This window comes from Dermacentor albipictus, chromosome 6 (assembly GCF_038994185.2).
Source record: "Dermacentor albipictus isolate Rhodes 1998 colony chromosome 6, USDA_Dalb.pri_finalv2, whole genome shotgun sequence".
Lineage (NCBI taxonomy): Eukaryota > Metazoa > Arthropoda > Arachnida > Ixodida > Ixodidae > Dermacentor > Dermacentor albipictus.
Window position 1 is genome coordinate 38,652,645 of NC_091826.1, and position 17,472 is coordinate 38,670,116.

General features: G+C 47.7%; 2 protein-coding genes across 3 annotated transcripts in view; one reads left to right on the plus strand and one right to left on the minus strand.

The window, feature by feature from the left end:
* Nucleotides 1–17,472, minus strand: part of LOC135914570 (hemicentin-2-like) — a 179,763-nt gene that overhangs the window by 133,915 nt on the left and 28,376 nt on the right. The gene's annotated exons all lie outside the window — the stretch shown is intronic.
* Nucleotides 2,200–2,613, plus strand: LOC135914589 (E3 ubiquitin-protein ligase PDZRN3-like). Its single transcript, XM_065447511.1, has one exon. The coding sequence runs from the start codon at nt 2,200–2,202 to the stop codon at nt 2,611–2,613; it is 414 nt and encodes a 137-aa protein (XP_065303583.1).

The window sequence follows — 17,472 nt, forward strand, 5'->3', positions numbered from 1 at the left end:
TGGTTGCGGCAATGACGGGCGATGTGTCCAATACCGGAACAATTAAAACAGATGGGTTTATCATCCGCTGTGCGCCATTCAGCTGGGTTGCGACGGAGTGGTGGAAAGCTTTGCGTCCGGGAGCGAGCGGTCGGAGAAATTTGGTAGGTGTTGGTATGGCGGACTGAGCAGAGAGATGGAATGCCCAAACTTGCTATTTCCTCCCGAACGACCGCTTGTATAAGGGAGATAGCGGGTACGCTTTCCCGACAGCCTGAACGAACGGGAGCCGGGGCCATGGCCTGAAGCTCACGGCGAACGATGCGCGTTATTTCTTCCGGTCCTGCGGGCTGAACGAACCGCGGCGGGTCTTCGCAAGAAGATGTCGCGGCGGTATTGGGCAACCGGTCGAAAGTTTGAGTGACGCGGCGGCCCTTCGCTTGTTCGAAGCGCCGGCACTCCTTAATAATTGCATCCACAGTGGCACAATCCTTACACATCAAGAGATTGAAGGCATCGTCTGCAATACCTTTCAATATATGGCCAATCTTGTCTGCCTCGGTCATGTTGTCATCAGCCTTGCGACAGAGGGCCAGCACATCCTGTATGTACACGACATAGGATTCTGTGGACGTCTGAGCGCGGCACGCAAGTTCTTTTTTTGCTGCCAGCTGACGACCGACAGGTCTGCCGAACAGGTCTCGCATTTTTTCTTTGCAAACATCCCAGCTCGTTAGGTCAGCTTCATGTGTGTCATACCATTGCTTCGCAGTTCCCTTCAGATAAAATATTACGTTTGCAAGCATCATTGTAGGATCCCACCTGTTGTTGTCGCACACTCGCTCGTACATCGTAAGCCAGTCCTCGACGTCGACGTTGTCCGTGCCACAAAATGTTCCCGGGTCCCGTGGGTGAGTGAGGATGACCGTGGGCACGGGCTGCCGAGGCGTTGTCGCTTGTGTCGGTTGATTTGCCATTGTGGCAGCAGGTAGATGACGTCCGCTGCGAAGTTCCGTGGTGGTACCCCGCACCTTCCACCAAAATGTTGCGGGAAGAAAGCAGGCCCACGAGTGTAAAATAACTTATATTTACAAATGATGGATATGACGTTCAGGCAACCGCCAGACTTCGTCTTTTTCTAGTCCAACTCAACGTCTTCCTTCACTTCACCGTAACAATATATATATATATGTACTAACATTTCAGAAGTGGCATGGCCTTCGTCAGAATCAACCAGGCCACATTTATTCTAAAGTTAAGACATCACAAATATAATTTTCGATTTTCGTAAGTGTGCCACTTCATTTGTTCAGCTACCTATGCCCGGAACCTAACGAACTTAGGTTCCTTTTCTATATATATATTTATATTAAACAGCCTGTACTATTAGCGCTTACAACATATAGTGTGAAAGCAACTTGCTAAAAAATGCGCAGCCATGCTTCTAAAGATATTTGCTGAAAGCACCATAACTGAAAGGGTGTCAGTAACTTTGTCTATTGTCAGGTGGGAGCAGCTGGTTGAGAGGTATGCGGACATGGTTAGGCCAATTACTACAGCTTGCATTTTTTCCCACAACTACCAAGAATTGAGAGAGTTGGAATACCTTCGTGACTTTCAGCCTTTATTTTGTTTCTTCTTTGTGTAGTTCCTGCGCTGAATGATGACGAATGAATTGCTATTTGCCTTTCCTGGAAAAGTTCACCCCTCCTTGGACGATGAGCGTGCATGTGTCCCACTCTCTCTCTCTGCTGCCGGCATTCCTTTCATTGTTGCTCGAAACACGTCCAGCGATACGTTAATTTTTCAAACTCACTCTCCAACAACTTGTCACCAATCACGACCCCGAAGGGAGGCCCCACCTACCAGGCTATAAAAGGCACAGTGTGCATCTCGGCGACACTCTTCTCGTCTCCCAGCTCGTCCGAGTCAGACCGACGTGACGTCGCGCACATCCTCGCTGCGAACAACCTTGACGACCTGCGGCTGGCCCCAGACGAAAGCAGTGAGGCGCCCATCATTGCCCCGTCGTCTTGGAAGTATTAGCTTCGACCTAGGGAGCCACAACTGCCTGGCAGGAACGGAGAATCTCTCCATCGCCGACCCTGCGACCGGACTACCGCTCCCGACGACAACGACTCAGACCGGGCAGACAGGCAGCCTGGTTCTCCGTCGCAGCCATCAGGGTCTTCCGAGGATCTCCACGACAACACTTACACCATGGAAGCGACCACGTACACCCTTCGAGGATACGGCTGGCCATTTGTTAACGAGCAACCCATCACCTTCGAGCAGCGGTTGCCGTGGGTGCGCGTCTGCGCGAACTGCAGGGTGGTTGCGGACGATGCGGTGCAGCTTCCCTGCCGTCACACCTTGTGTGGTCGATGCCTCAAAGACGCTTGCGATGGCCACAGCTGCGAACACAGGCACCGTTTCGGCCGGTGTCCTCTCGACGGTGGATACTTCTTGGAGGAAGACGCCGTCGACGTGTACTTCCCTCTAGAGCATCTTATGGCCCTGCCGGTGCGCTGTTTCCATGCCAGTCTGGGCTGCCCGTTCAACGGAGTACTTGGAGAACTTCAGCATCACCTGCGGGAATGCATCTTCGGAGTTGGTAGCATCGCTGGCGCCTAGGCCTGGAGTAACCGGTGGATCTAGCCCTGTGCCGCTTACGACGGGCCGCATAGACCACTTCAATTGGGTAGCCTGTGACCACGTGCGCTGAACTTCGAAACAGCGGCCTTTGAAGATATGCCTGCACTGCTCGAGTGCGTAATAAATGTTGTTTGTCCTTTCCCCAATTGTTCCATTATTCGCGTGCCATGCGGTGGTCGGCTGGAAACGGCCTGAACAGCTGCAGCACGTTGATTAGGTACATACCAGGTGTTTTTTTTCCTTCTTCTTTTCTCATCGTCGCCTTTCTTCCCCGTGGCTGGATTCCTGGATGGGCGTATACTTGTCGGTATATAGTAAAACTATATAGTATATAGTAAAACTATAATATATAGTAAAACTAGCAATAAGTGGCCTTATATCGAGCCAGTCTGATGATGCACTAAGTAGTCGCAATGAGCGTATGAGTTTTCCGCGTTAAAAAAAGCTGTAGCTAAAAGTACGTATTAGACTCCTTCCAATATTTTCGAGGTACGTTACAAGTATTCGTCATTGCCTTTATGGATGCATCTGCGCGGTTTCTCTTTTGCATTCTCCAAGATTCAATATCAGTTGCTTCGCTAATAAGCAAATTTAAGAGGTACACTATTATTTCCCTCGCGTCAACTTCTATTCTCTGGTGCAGCGTGCCTCTTTTGAGGCAGCCCCCTCACATGGGCATGATCTTCACTGCAATAACAACTGCCGCCAGTGCTATCATCGAAATCCGTATGGTGCCTCTCCGATCCCGCACTATGACAGCGAGTGCTTAATCGCAACATGAGCACAATGATGCAATGACGCTTCTCTACCTATTCACTGAGTGATTGGTGGCCATGCGATCGCTGTGCAGCACATGACATTTACAAAGATGTCAAAGTCGCAACTGCAATACAGAAATTAACAAAATCCGTAACTAAGCAAACCATAGAAGCGTAACTCAACACCGTATGGCAAGTGCCGCTGATTGTTCTTTCAGTCACCCGCACTTTCAGTTCGCCAACCGGCGTGAGTGATCCTTGTCGTACTGCTTGCTTTTTCGCTGAAAGCAGTTAGTTCTTGAAACTTCTTCGGGAGACGGCTTTAATGACAGCCCTACGCAAATCACTGATATAAACCTAAACGTTGGTAGCCCAAGTTACGGCGTCGTATAAAACGTGGCTTTGTTTTACGTTTAAAAGCATTTTCGCAGTTGCCAGTCAAATACACACACTGCGACATTTGTGCTGCTAGATTCGTCTGCATCAAATAGATTATGCTGCATAGACGCGGTTCTATGCCAACTTGATTGAGAATAAACCTAGAGTAGCTCGCTTTGATCGTAATCAGTGGCTCTTTATGCTCAGTGAGTTACAATAGATAATTCGTTTCTGGGAACGCGGAAATCTCCAAAAATATGCGGCAGAAATCAGATGATGATGATGTGTGTTGTTTTTTGGCGCAAGGGCCAGGTTTGGCCAAAGAGCGCCATGACAAGTGGTAGTGTTAACGACGTATTATGGAGGATGTGACTTGGCTGTGAAGTGGCCTAAAATAGTCGCTGTAAAGTGCGTAAAATCTACTTGCTATAAAATTATGGCGATGACAAAGGACGAATACTATGAACAATAAAATCCATCATAGAAGAATGATGTAAAATCAAGTGCATAAACGCTATACGTATTAAAGTTATAACAATGACGAGTGAGTACTACTAAGAACACAAAAGATACATTGTGATAGAATGATGATATTTAAAAATACATGAAGGTAAACGTTTGCAAGAAGCACTACTGCCTAAGAGAGCCCTTGGGACAAAGGGCCTGAAGGCATGTGCTATACAAAAATATTTTATTGCAGCAGCGTCCTCTGGAGAGAGGTGGTGCTACAAATTCGTAGGGCTAACAACATGTAAGACAACATCGTTCAGGAAATTTAGGACTGCTCTGGTGTCAAACAACGGTTCGCTACCGAGAAACATTACAGGATGAAGGGGGATGTACTGCTGGTATGCTAGCGGAAAATGTTTCTTTCTCTCTGTTTCGGCTTCCCGACACTCCAGGAGAGCGTGGAGGACGGTGAGCCTTTCACCACATCTACCGCAGGATGGTGGTTCATTTCCAGTTAGCAGAAAACTGTGTGTGGCATATGTGTGTCCTATTCTGAGACGACAGAATAGGACTTCTGTTCGTCGTGTTTTTGATGCGGGGGGCCAATAACCCAGTTTTGGCTTAATCAAGTGAAGCTTATTATTTGTTTCAGCATCCCATAAGCGCTGCCACTGGCTTCTGAGTTTCTTGCGTATGAAAGGCTTTAGATCTAAGGCAGGTAGTGCAGTGGTAGGATGGATATGTTGTGATGCAATTGATGTGGCTATTTGGTCAGCCAGCATATTACCCTCAATGCCCCTATGTCCAGGTACCCAACATATTATGATTTGCTGCTGAGACATGTACGATGTGCAAATGACAGAATAAAGCTCGGTAAGTACAGGGTTTCGGTGATTGCGGATTAACATTAGGGCTTTTACAACGCTTAGAGAGTCCGTGTATATAATGGCTTTGTGCAACTTTGCTTTCTTGATTTGTTTAACAGCACATAGAATTGCATAAGCTTCCGCAGTGAATATGCTTGTTTCCGGATTCAGTCCGCCGGACTGGGAGAAGGATGGTCCGATTGCAGCATAAAACACGCCGGCATGCGACTTAGAAGCGTCAGTATAAAATTCTATGCACGAGTATTTAGACTGAAGTTCCAAGAAATGCATTCGAATATGTGCTTCTGGAGCGTGTTTTGTCACCTCTACGAATGATATATCGCATTCTATGGGCTTCCACTGCCATGGCGACAATGGCTTAGGTGGGGTCATCAGGTTTTGCTGTAGAATTGTGACTTGCATATTCTCAGCAAGCTTTCTAATGCGCAGAGAGAATGGTTCTGTAGTTGCAGGTCGGTTATTAAAAAGCATTGCAGATGTCACGTCGTTTATGCTTACATAAGAGGGATGGTCGCGGTTTGCATTCACTTTTAGAAAGTACATGAAACTGGAGTATGACCTTTGAAAATGGAGCGACCACTCATTAGCTTCAACGTAGAGACTTTCTACAGGACTTGTCCTGAAGGCACCGGTCGCCAAGCGGATACCTAAGTGGTGAACAGGGTCAAGCATCTTCAAAGAACTTGGGCTGGCAGATTGATATACTATGGCCCCATAATCTAACCGTGTGCGTATAAGACTTTTGTACAGGTTTATCAGACACTTCCTGTCGCTGCCCCATGTTGCATGTGATAAAAGTTTAAGAAGGTTCAATGTTTTTAGACATTTCTGTTTTAGGTGCTTTATGTGTGGGATGAAGGTCAGTTTTGAATCCAATATGATTCCTAAAAATTTGTGTTGTTTGACAACTGGTATGTGCTGTCCATGTAGTTCTACACTGGGCTCTGCAAATAATCCTCTTTTTTGTGTGAAAAGGACACATGAGCTTTTAACAGGATTCAGTTTAAAGCCGTTTTCTTCAGCCCATTTACAAACTTTGTTCAAGCCAAGCTGGACATGTCGCTCACAAATAGAAAGGTTACATGACTTGAAGCCTAATTGAACGTCATCGACGTATACCGAATAAAACATGCTCTGCGGTATAGATGAGCGCAACGAATTCATTTTGATTATAAAAAGGGTGCAGCTTAATACCCCTCCTTGCGGCACGCCAGTTTCTTGTGTATATGGCCTGGATAGAGCGTTTCCCACCCTAACGCGAAATGTACGGTTTGATAGGTAACTTTCAATTACATTAAACATATCCCCTCGAATACCCATTTCTGAGAGGTCTTGCAAAATCCCATACCTCCAAGTCGTGTCATATGCCTTTTCCATGTCTAAGAAAACAGAAAGAAAGAACTGCTTATGGATAAAGGCGTCGCGAATGCATGCCTCAATGCGCACGAGCTGGTCAGTAGTCGACCTACCCTCTCTGAAGCCGCATTGATAAGGGTCGAGCAATTTATTCGATTCAAGGAAATGTAAAAGACGACGATTTATCATTTTCTCGAAGAGCTTGCATAAGCAACTTGTGAGTGCTATGGGACGGTAACTTGAAACATCGGATGGGTCCTTGCCTTGTTTCAAGACCGGTACTACGATAGCTTCTTTCCAGGAGGATGGGAGGTATCCAGCAGCCCAGACAGAGTTAAAGAGCGCCAGAAGTGTCATCTGTGTGTCAGTGTGTAGGTTTTTAATCATGTCATACATGATTCTGTCAGCTCCAGGTGCAGAGCTCATACACGAGCGCAACGCAGCTCTAAGCTCGGTAATATTGAAAGGGCAGTTGTACGGTAGATTAGGTTTGCATTTGCGGTTTATTGACCTAAGTTCTGCTATTTGCTTATATTTAAGGAATGTTTGTGAATAGTTTATGGAACCAGATATACGAGCAAAATGTAATCCAAGCGCATCGGCCTGGTTTTCCAAAGTATTTCCACGCTCATCAATCAAAGGTAATGGATTGATCTGCTGGCCCTTTAGCCTTCTCAGACCGTCCCACACCTTAGCCTCTTGGTTATAGGAGTTGATGCCTGAGAGAAACCTCTCCCAGCTTGCTCTTCTAGCCTGCCGTCTCGTGCGCCGTCCTTGCGACTTGATATGTTTAAATGCAATGTAATTTTCCGCCGTAGGGTATTGGCGCAATTTGCCCCATGCCTTATTTTGTCTTTTTCGTGCATCTCTGCACTCTTCATTCCACCAAGGAACTCGTTTCTTAGATGAGTGACTATTTGTTTGTGGAATGAACGTTTCAGCTGCATCAATAATAAAATCGGTAAAATATGCTACAGCGTCATCAATGCTAAAATCGCGTATAAAATCTTGTGATAAGTAAGTAGATTCCTTAAAACCCTTCCAATCAGCGGAGTCAAGTTTCCAGCGACGTACCTGTGGACTAGTGTCGTGTCGTGTTAGTAAATTTAAAGTTATCGGAAAGTGGTCACTCCCAAATGGATTTTCTATAACATTCCATTGTAAGTAAGATAAAAGTATAGAAGATCCAAGAGCTAAATCTATGGAGGAGTATGAATTGTGCGCAGCATTGTAGTAGGTGGGTTTTTTTCTATTAAAGAGGCACACACCGGACGTAACAAGAAACGATTCGATTAGTCGACCCCTCGAATCAGTCCTGGAATCTCCCCAGAGACTGTTGTGCGCATTAAAGTCCCCGACAATAAGAAATGGCTCTGGAAGTTGATCAATGAGTTCGTGGAATTCAATTTTATTCAAGTGATAGTTTGGAGGTATATAGATAGAGCAGACGGCTAACTTCTTAAAAAGAATTGCGCGAACCGCAACTGCCTCGAGGGATGTCCGAAGCGGCAACTGTTGGCAAGCAACAGTTTTATGGACAATTATCGCTACACCGCCGGATGAGGTGTTGACCTCGTCACGATCTTTACGAAAAATAGTGTGTGACCGGAGAAAATTTGTCTGTGTAGCTTTTAAGTGCGTTTGCTGAACACACAGTACCTTTGGATTAAGTTTGTGAAGGAGTTCTGTTACGTCGTCAAGATTATGGATAAGACCTCTCACATTCCATTGCATAATTTGTGTATCCATTTTGATGGAGTTGGATACTGTGTGTTCTGGAAAGGAAAGGTTATTTCACCGGCGCTTTGCAGTCGCCGTGACAGGAGTTTTATCTCTTTTGGAGCGATCGAGAGATTCTCGCCGCTCCTTAGGCGGTGGTGGCGCCGTCTTGCTGGTGGTAGTGTCCATCGCCTCTAGCGAGGCGCTGGACACGCGCTCTTCCGAGCGCTTTGCTTGATGTGAAGGCCTCGGCACGTTCGACGACGAGACCCTCGATGTCACCTGCCCGGAGGTAGATGGCCCCGTCTGCTGGGGTGACGGAGCAGCGCTAGCTGCAACCGCCGCGGGGGCAGGTGGCGTAACTGCCGACTCACTGCTTGCGGGTCGGACAGCCGCCGGAAGCCGTTGTGTCGCTGCCCCCTGACGCGTCACATCGGCAAAGGCTTTCTTGGGCAGGTACGATACCCGCCTACGTGCCTCTTTGAATGAAATATTCTCTTTGACTTTGATCGTTACGATTTCTTTTTCCTTCTTCCAGGAGGGGCACGACCGCGAGTATGCGGCGTGCTCCCCGTCACAGTTCACACAGTGGAGAGCATTCTCACAAGATTCAGATGTGTGTTCGTGGGCACTACATTTAGCACAAGTTTGGCGGCCTCGGCAGCTCTGCGAGCTGTGGCCAAAGCGCTGGCATTTGAAACAACGGAGTGGGTTGGGCACGTACGGCCTAACACGGAGCTTGATGTACCCGGCCTCGATTGACTCGGGCAGGACACTTGAACCAAAGGTGATTATTAAGTGCTTCGTCTGAATTTCTTTACCATCTTGCCTGATCTTTATTCTTTTAACATTGATAACATTTTGCTCACTGAAGCCCTCCAGGAGTTCCGCTTCAGTCAGCTCAAGCAGATCATCATCGGAAACAACACCGCGGGTGGTGTTCATTGTACGGTGTGGCGTTACTGTTATAGGGGTCTCCCCGAATGACACTAGTTGCGGTAGTTTCTCATATTGTTTTACGTCGCGGAGTTCCAAGAGGAGGTCGCCGCTTGCCATCCTCGACACCTTGTAACCTGGTCCAAAAACATCAGTCAAGGACTTTGAGACAAGGAATGGTGAGATGTTTCGCACTGCTTTGTTTGGCCTTTCAGAGTGAATGACGTGGAACCGGGGAAAATTCTGGATTTGGTGTCCGAAAAACTGAAATACATCTTCGGTGCGCCCTCGTTTCGGAGGGCGATCAGGAAGTTTGGGGAAAGAAGTTTCCATGAGAATATATAAGATTCGGCAACAGCGCCGACCGCCCACCACGGAGCCCAACGAGGGGACGCGGCAGAGCTTGTGTACAAGCCTGCACGACGCCAGCCGTACGCCATCACTATAACCCAATATGGTGTACCCAAGGTAGGATATCCACACAAGGTTAACCCTTGCCGCCGTGGAGAAAGGAAGTAAATGGAAGAGAGAAGAAGACAGGAAAGATATAAAGTGAGAGATAAAGACGAAGGTTTGATAAGAGAGAGACAGGAAAAGGCGACTACCGATTTCCCCCGGGTGGGTCAGTCCGGGGGTGCCGTCTATGTGAAGCAGAGGCCAAAGGGGTGTGTTGCCTCCGCCGGGGGGCCTTAAAGGTCCGAACACCCAGCATCAGCTCAACCCCCAGGATCCCCTTTTCCCCAGACACGGCTAAGCCGCGCACGGCTACACGCGGGAGGGTCCAACCCTCGTGTGCTCGGGTCCGTGGTGTCGCAACACACCAAACGCCTGCTGACGCAGACGCCCCTGCGGGGCGGCAGAAATCAGAACAGTTTGCACTTACTGGTTAAAGTCCTATCTCGACTCGCACTTAAGTAATAAGGTAAGCGCTTCACTTTCTGCAATGATTGTGGAGGGGTCACGGATAATTACAGCTGTCAACAGGGTGACCCGTAGATGACCAGGCAGCTCCAGAGGGCATTGGCCACATTCCACGTGGTGGGTCGCAAGCAAGTTTCTCGCGTCGCCTTTCCTCTCGGCGTCGTCCATGTCATGTATGCAACCCTCCGAGGCGACCCCGACGTGGTGGCGAAGAAAAAGCAAAGAGGCAAAGAAGGCTCCCCTTTGAATCAAGTTCTAAAGTATTCTAGATGTTTCTAAGCAATAAAAGCCTTCGCCACATCCTTATTATCAAACATGAACGCACCTACCCACCAGCTCCGCCATGAACTGTTGCCATCAGCGACACAGGCAGAACATGGGTGCCTAGGGCGATCTTCTTATCCGCTGTTACTCGACGAAATGTCCTCGGTTATTTTCTGCACCGATGGAACTCATTTCATTATCAATCTCGTCATGTTTCCTCTCTTGACTGCGTTTATTTTGCGCTGCCTTTTCTCAATGAATTCGCACCAACTAGCTGGCATTCATACATTTTAAAGGAAAAAAGAAGTTTCCCCATGCTAGCGATTATTCATTTAGCTGGTAAATTACTGTGTGAAAAGATATTTTGCCTTAGAGATATTTAATGTGTAAAGCTTGACACAAACGCGCATTTCCTTCGCACGTGCACTTTTTCTTCTTGGCTTTCTTCTGCGCCGTTGAATTAACGATACAAGGTCAGCTATGCTGTTGCGGCGTTTCATTGGTGAAAATGATTCTTTTAGCTGGATCCAGATCGGATGGTGTAGGTGCCCTTCAACACAAAGTACTTGTGGAAAACAGTCGCCGTAAGTTTTGCACACCTAGTCGGGCGGCCACAGAAAATCTTGCTTCGACAGTTCAGGGAAGCGGAGGAGGCCACAGCGCTGTGCCCCCACTGTTATAAATTTTTTTGCGGTAGGTGGTTGTCTGTGGTTGTCTATGGAATGCGTCCTGCAGGCACGACTCAAAAGACCCCCCCCCCCCCCACCCTTAACACAGTGTAGCTCGTTTGCACACAAATAGCGACAGAAGACCATTACAGTACACGCAATAAAATATCGCTTCAATAAATCTGGAAGTCTAGGTAGTGCTAGAAATTCTGTCTTTAGAATTTCTGCACTCATGTTTCGTGAAAGCAATATTAAATCAGCAGAAAGAGTAAAGAACGTAAATCATCATTCGTTTGGAAGGCTATGTTGTAGTATTAAATAGTTCGTACAAGGATACACTTTCAAAATCATTATTTTTTCTGTCTGTGTAGCCATTCCGTTTGATGATGTGAGGAGACGGATAATGTAAACGCATCTATGCATTTATTATCTCGCTCGTCCCCGATATCAGTATAAGAGCCTATAACAAAGGCAGCGATGAACAGGACGCTTAGTGCCTCTTTCCTTATTTTTTTTTTTGCTGTTTATGATCACCAAGCGTTTATTGTCAACAAACTCAGCGAAAAAAAAATATCTGCAAGCTGAGACAAAGTTACCTAGCGCTAACAAGACTAATGGAAAAAAGAAAGTTGGGACAGGACAGAGCGCTAGTGTCCTGTCCTGTCGCAACTTTTTGTTTCCGTTAGTCTCGTTAGCGCTAGTAATATGTCTCAGCAAGTGCGTCAACACCAACTAGCCGAACTTTCTGCGCTAGTTTCCCGCAAGCAAGGACACGTTTCGCGTGCGCGCCTAACATGACGGTGACTTGTAAACAGCCTATATTCGCGTATGTTGGTGCAGGATGCCTGTACGACAAACGCACGAGTAATCTGCGTGGTAATTTATGCCGATCTGTGTTGTCCGCGCGCCGTTCTCTCCCACAGAAGCAAGTGTACAACGTCGACGACCCGCAAACCGACTATATCGGGCTACTGTCTCGTCTCCGAGGCACCAAGCTATGTAATAATACAATAATAATAATGACAACTTTATTCAGATCATTGTACAAGACTGGTATGCGACAACGTCTGTATCATTAGCCATAGGCTAGCTGTGGATGCGCGCAGTTATACGAAGAAATATGCACGATGCAGACACGGACACAATCCTTTTTTCTCTTGTTTTGTTTTGGATCTATGATACGCTACCGCAAACCAGTGAGCCACGGGTCTCGTTACGAAAGGTCTTACGCGTAAGCAGGAGCAACCTTTATATGCAACGGATGAGACATTGTTGTAGCACGTTGCGGCTGAGATTAACATCCTTATATTGGTACTTCTTTCTTTCGACTAGGAACTTACATCAATATCGGGCAATGGCTCATTTATTGGCCGGATGTGGCATACTTATAGCAGAAGCTGCAAGAACGTGTACGACTGCGGCGTGCTTTCTGGTATAGTGATTGGCGACGCGATATGCGGTTGCTGTTCGCCATCGGTCGAATTTATTATAAAAAATAAAACGATAAGAAAAGATCCGATTCCACGGTCGTTCGCATCACAGTGACACAGAAAGCAACATCGGTCAGTTGCAAGTGCTTACGGCCGTGTATTCAACGACCCGAGAAATGAAGTAAAAAATATTTAAGAAAGACACCAACCCGATTGACATTAAAGATCACGAATTTGTCGCATATGTGATTTCACGTAGTGGTCACACAGTTAAGCATTCGCACTGCGGAGAGTTAAGCCTCGTTTTGCAACAACACGGCGTTATACTTACAGTGGTCTGAGGGGCACGAATTTGACACTGCAAGCTACAAACACCGATGTTGTTGTTTTTTTCGTCTAATCTCGAACTCCACTAAAACGTGCACCAGCCAGGTCGGAGGCCAATACATGGTGTTGCACGTAACTTGAGCCACACATTAATCATATGCAAATGTAGCTGAACCGAACCAAGGTAATAGTTCGATCCATTCCGAAATAGTACATTCCTAATACATTCCTAAATAGTACGATACATTCGACACATTCCGTACTTACCACACATTGGCGTTGCAGTCCAGACCTATAAGACTACGGCCTCTCATCACATGTACAACTTTCGTATTCTGGACTCGTTCTATTTTTCCGCTAGCTCCTTTCACGATTTCCTTACACACACAGCATCAGTAAAGCCCGCACTAAGTAACACGTGCACGCAAAAGACGGACTTGTGGGTTACGCCGCGTTTCTGAACGAACTACAAGTTACAAACCCTTGAACATTTATTTACCTAGTATCTTAAACAGCTACTGCAAGCATACCACGGGCTTTACTTTGAAACAGCTTAAAGAATATTTCCGAAATATTTCTGAAAGTTGAACTGTTAAATATCATGATGCAATGCAGATTTCATGAGTGGTCTTATTTTCCATCTCGACTAAAGTTCTAGCCTATATTATTCTTGGAAATGGCTATGTTCTAAACTTTTACTGTTAGTATATGTGTGTATATATATATATATGTGTATATGTATAAGTCGGTATAGATGTGTGTGTTAGTATATATGTGGGTATATGTCGAAGAATATGTGCATGTCACCTGCATGTGTTCATTAATGGCTATGTTTTTTCATCAATCAATTTCATCTCTAAAATATCGCCGCTGCTAAATGTTTCCAGGTTGCCTGGGCCCAGTAAACTGTCAAAAAATAGATTTGTGCCCAGGTATACCTACCAGAAATGTCTATTTTTTTCTGCAAAATAAAACTGAAATGAAATGCTATTTTGCGTCTATGGTACATACTCGGATGATTGTTTACATCACGCCAACTTACACCATTCTACATAATTATTTAATCAACTTCTCGAACATTATAGCTAGAGGAAAAGTGCCCATGAGAAAATTGTAGAGCTACATAAAAAACTCCCCATGCAGCTTTCTGTCGGTAGCACGCGCTACATAAGTGTTTTTCCGATTGTGAAAGAGTCTCGCGAATACACGCGAGATTCTTTCGAGCGATGCCCTTGTCGCAAAGCTACTGCTGCGGGCAAAAAAAGTGTTGATTTGATGTGCGATCGCTCCCGTAGTGTCGCCTTGACCCTGCAGTGCGCTTCAACAATGCAGTTCTGCTTCTTCACGTCCTGCGTTAGTGCCCACTTGACATACTTCCGTGGTGCGTATTTTTGAGAAATAGTTTCTCCAGTTTTCCCGGAACCCTTCTCGTGTTGCAGCGGCCGCGTTCCCGTGCCTTCTCACGCCTCATTTTGCCTATCCCCTCCCACCCTTCCACCCCATAGCACGGGAGCGTCCTATTCTCCCCCTCCTCTGTAAAGTTCTATCTTTGTCCCTTTTGACTCGCACTTTAGAAATAAGGTAAGCGCTGCAGTTTCTGGAATGATTGCAGAGGGGTCACGGATAATGACAGCTGTAAGGAGATAGATTTGTTGACGACTAGGGAGTTCCAGAAGCCATTGTGCAAATTCGTCGCGGTGAGGTCCAAAGTATTTTCACGCATCGTTTTTTGTGTCTGCCTCGGTCTGTCATGTATGCAATGCTCTGAGCCATAATCCGACGTGGTGGGCCAGACAGCACCAGTGAGCAAGTTGAAAGACGAGGCAAAGAAAACTACCTTTTGAATGAAGTTCTAAAGTATTCTAGACCCTTCTTGGGTGCTGGCGCGAACACACACCGGAAACAAGGAAGGAGACGGGACAGGCGCTCTGTCCCCTCTCCTTCCTTTTTAGAGCGCAGCTCTTTGGCGTCCGTTCCTGGGTTTCGCGTCGTCGTCGGCGTTGTCGTCGGCCTCGTAACCAGCTCCGCCCCCCTTTCATCCCCCCAGCGCTAGCAGCGACCGACTGATACCGCTGGATGCCGCTGACGCCGCTAGAGAGTCAAGATAACGTGACTGCATAGAACACCGTCGCCGCCATGCGGAAAGAGGAGGAAAGGGTCCCCCCCCCCCTGTTCTTGTGTGGCGGATAGGGTGCTCTTCAGTTGCCGACGCGCCGGTTATTTCACGTAGGCCCCGGCACGTCGACGAATACGTGACCACCTTCCCACGGCTAGACCTGGTTCTTAGCGCTGCGGAAGCGAGGGTATCATATTGTTTGTGTCGGCATTGGCGGCGTTGTCCCTGAAACCAACTCCGCAGCTGGGGTTGACTCACTATCGGCGTCAGCGGCATCAGTCAGTCGCTGCTATCTCTTCCCTCCTCCCTTTATCGTGTTGTCCGCTTGCTGCGCGCGCTTCTGCCCCCATCGTTTGCCGCTGGGTGTACACGCCGCCCCCCTCCCCCCTCTTCCTGCGAGTCTCCGGTTGTCAAAGCGCCGGCTCGAACTTAATTCCTTTCTTCGCTCCTCCTCCAATGCAACCCCTATGCGGTGGCAATCAGAGAGCCAGATCGGTGGCGGCGGATCTGTATATGTGCACCGCCCGAGCCGAAATTGCCGCTGCCGTTCGCCCTGTGCGGTGGCAATCAGAGAGCCAGATCGGTGGCGGCGGATCTGTATATGTGCACCGCCCGAGCCGAAATTGCCGCTGCCGTTCGCCACTGCGAAATTATCTGCCAGTTCTTTCTGAGCCATGAGCGAGACGACCGATGGAAGTCCTCCGTCTGCTGCTGCTGCTGCTGCTGCTGCTGCTGCTGCTGCTGCTAAACGAGCTGCCAGAGCAGAGGCCCAGCGCCGTCGCCGTCAGAATCCAGAGGTGCGTGCCGCCGAAGCAGAAGCTTACCGTCGCCGCCGTCGAGATGATCCAGGAGTACGCGTCGCCGAAGCAGAGGCTAAGCGCCGCCGCCGAGAAGACCCTGCCGTTCGCGCCGCCGAAGCGGAGGCTCATCGCCGCCGTCGAGAGCAACCAGCAGTAAGCGAGGCTGAAGCAGAAGCTCATCGCCGCCGCCGAGAAGACCCTGCAGTTCGCGCCGCCGAAGCGGAGGCTCATCGCCGCCGTCGAGAGCAACCAGCAGTAAGCGAGGCTGAAGCAGAAGCTCATCGCCGCCGCCGAGAAGACCCTGCCGTTCGCACCGCCGAAGCGGAGGCTCATCGCCGCGGTCGAGAGCAACCAGCAGTAAGCGAGGCTGAAGCAGAAGCTCATCGCCGTCGCAGAGAAGACTCTACCGTTCGCGCGGCCGAGGCCGAGGCCAAACGCAAACAAAGGCTCGCAAACAGTCAGGGTGCAACAAATGCTTTCCGGCGACAGTTTACAGACAATCCGTTTGGAAGTGTGTGTTCAGTGTGTGATCGGCTCTGGTTCCAAAATGACGTGAAACCGCTTCCGGATACGTGCCGTGAGAATCTCCGGTGTGCGTTTCCCAACTCGGACTTGTGTCAATTCAGACTGTGTTCTTCATGCATGCAATCTGTGCGGAAAGGTGACATTCCTCATTTTTCGACAACAAACGGTTACAAATATCCCTCGAGGCCAGCGCACCTTCCACAACTTAATGCGTCGTGCACTTCCTGCAACTCGCATTAACCGTCCATCGATCCACACCGATGTTAGTAGTGGGGGACTTTAATGTTGACATAAAGACAAACAGCAATTTCCTAACACTTATGCGGGAGAACATCCCGTTCCTCTCGCTCGTAACGCGTCCCACGGCTGTGACAACCTCGCGAGGCACTTGTATAGATCTCGTCTTTGAGAATCAAGCATTGGTGTACCAAGTCGAACATATATCAGTCTATTTCTCCGACCACAAAGCTTCCTTCGTGACTGTCAAGAACTGTTAGTGGAGTCTTTGTTAAAGGAATACGTGTGAAAAATAAAAAATAAATTCTGTGATACATAGCGCATACATGTGTTGCTCGATTTCTTTGCCTCAATCTATCGAAAAGGTGAAACAGCTTATTTGCTGCGCTCAAATTTCGCATTAGGAAGTAACGTAATCGTCGGTAATTTTTTTCTTCTGTGTCTTCGTGCTTAGTACCCAAGAAGAATTTTGACCAACGCGCCCAACTAGACGACCTTTTATTCTAGATGTTTCTAAGCAATAAATCGCTTCGTGGCACCCTCAATGTCAATCATGAATGTGTCGGCACAGCAGCTCTGCCATGACCTGTTGCCATCAGCAACACAGGCAAGACATGGGTGCCACAGACGATTTTGTTATCGGCTGTTACTCGTTGAAGCGCCCTCGGTTATTTTCCGCCACAATGGAAATAATTTCTTTATCACTCTCATCCTGTTTCCTCCCTTGTCCGTATTTATTTTGCGCGGTCTTTTCTGCATGGCTTCTTGCCAACGAGCTTGCATTCGTAGCCTTTAAAAGAACAAAGAACTTCCTCCTGCTAACGATTATTTATTTAGCAGACATTCAGTATGTACCGCAGGCTGGAACGAAATGCAAAGTTAGACACAAAAGCCCATTTCCTGCGCATAAGCATTTTTTTTTTATCTTCATGGCTTTCTTCTGCGCCGCTGACCTAAAGATGCAGCGTTTGCTATGCTGCCGCGGCGTCTCAATGGTAAAAATAATTCTTTGAGCTCGATTCAGATCGGATGGTGTAGGTGCCCTCCAACACAAAGAACTTGTGGC

What these genes read in the sequence shown, in the direction of transcription:
- LOC135914589 (XM_065447511.1), top strand. Translation starts at nt 2,200, where the DNA reads ATGGAAGCGACCACGTACACCCTTCGAGGATACGGCTGGCCATTTGTT.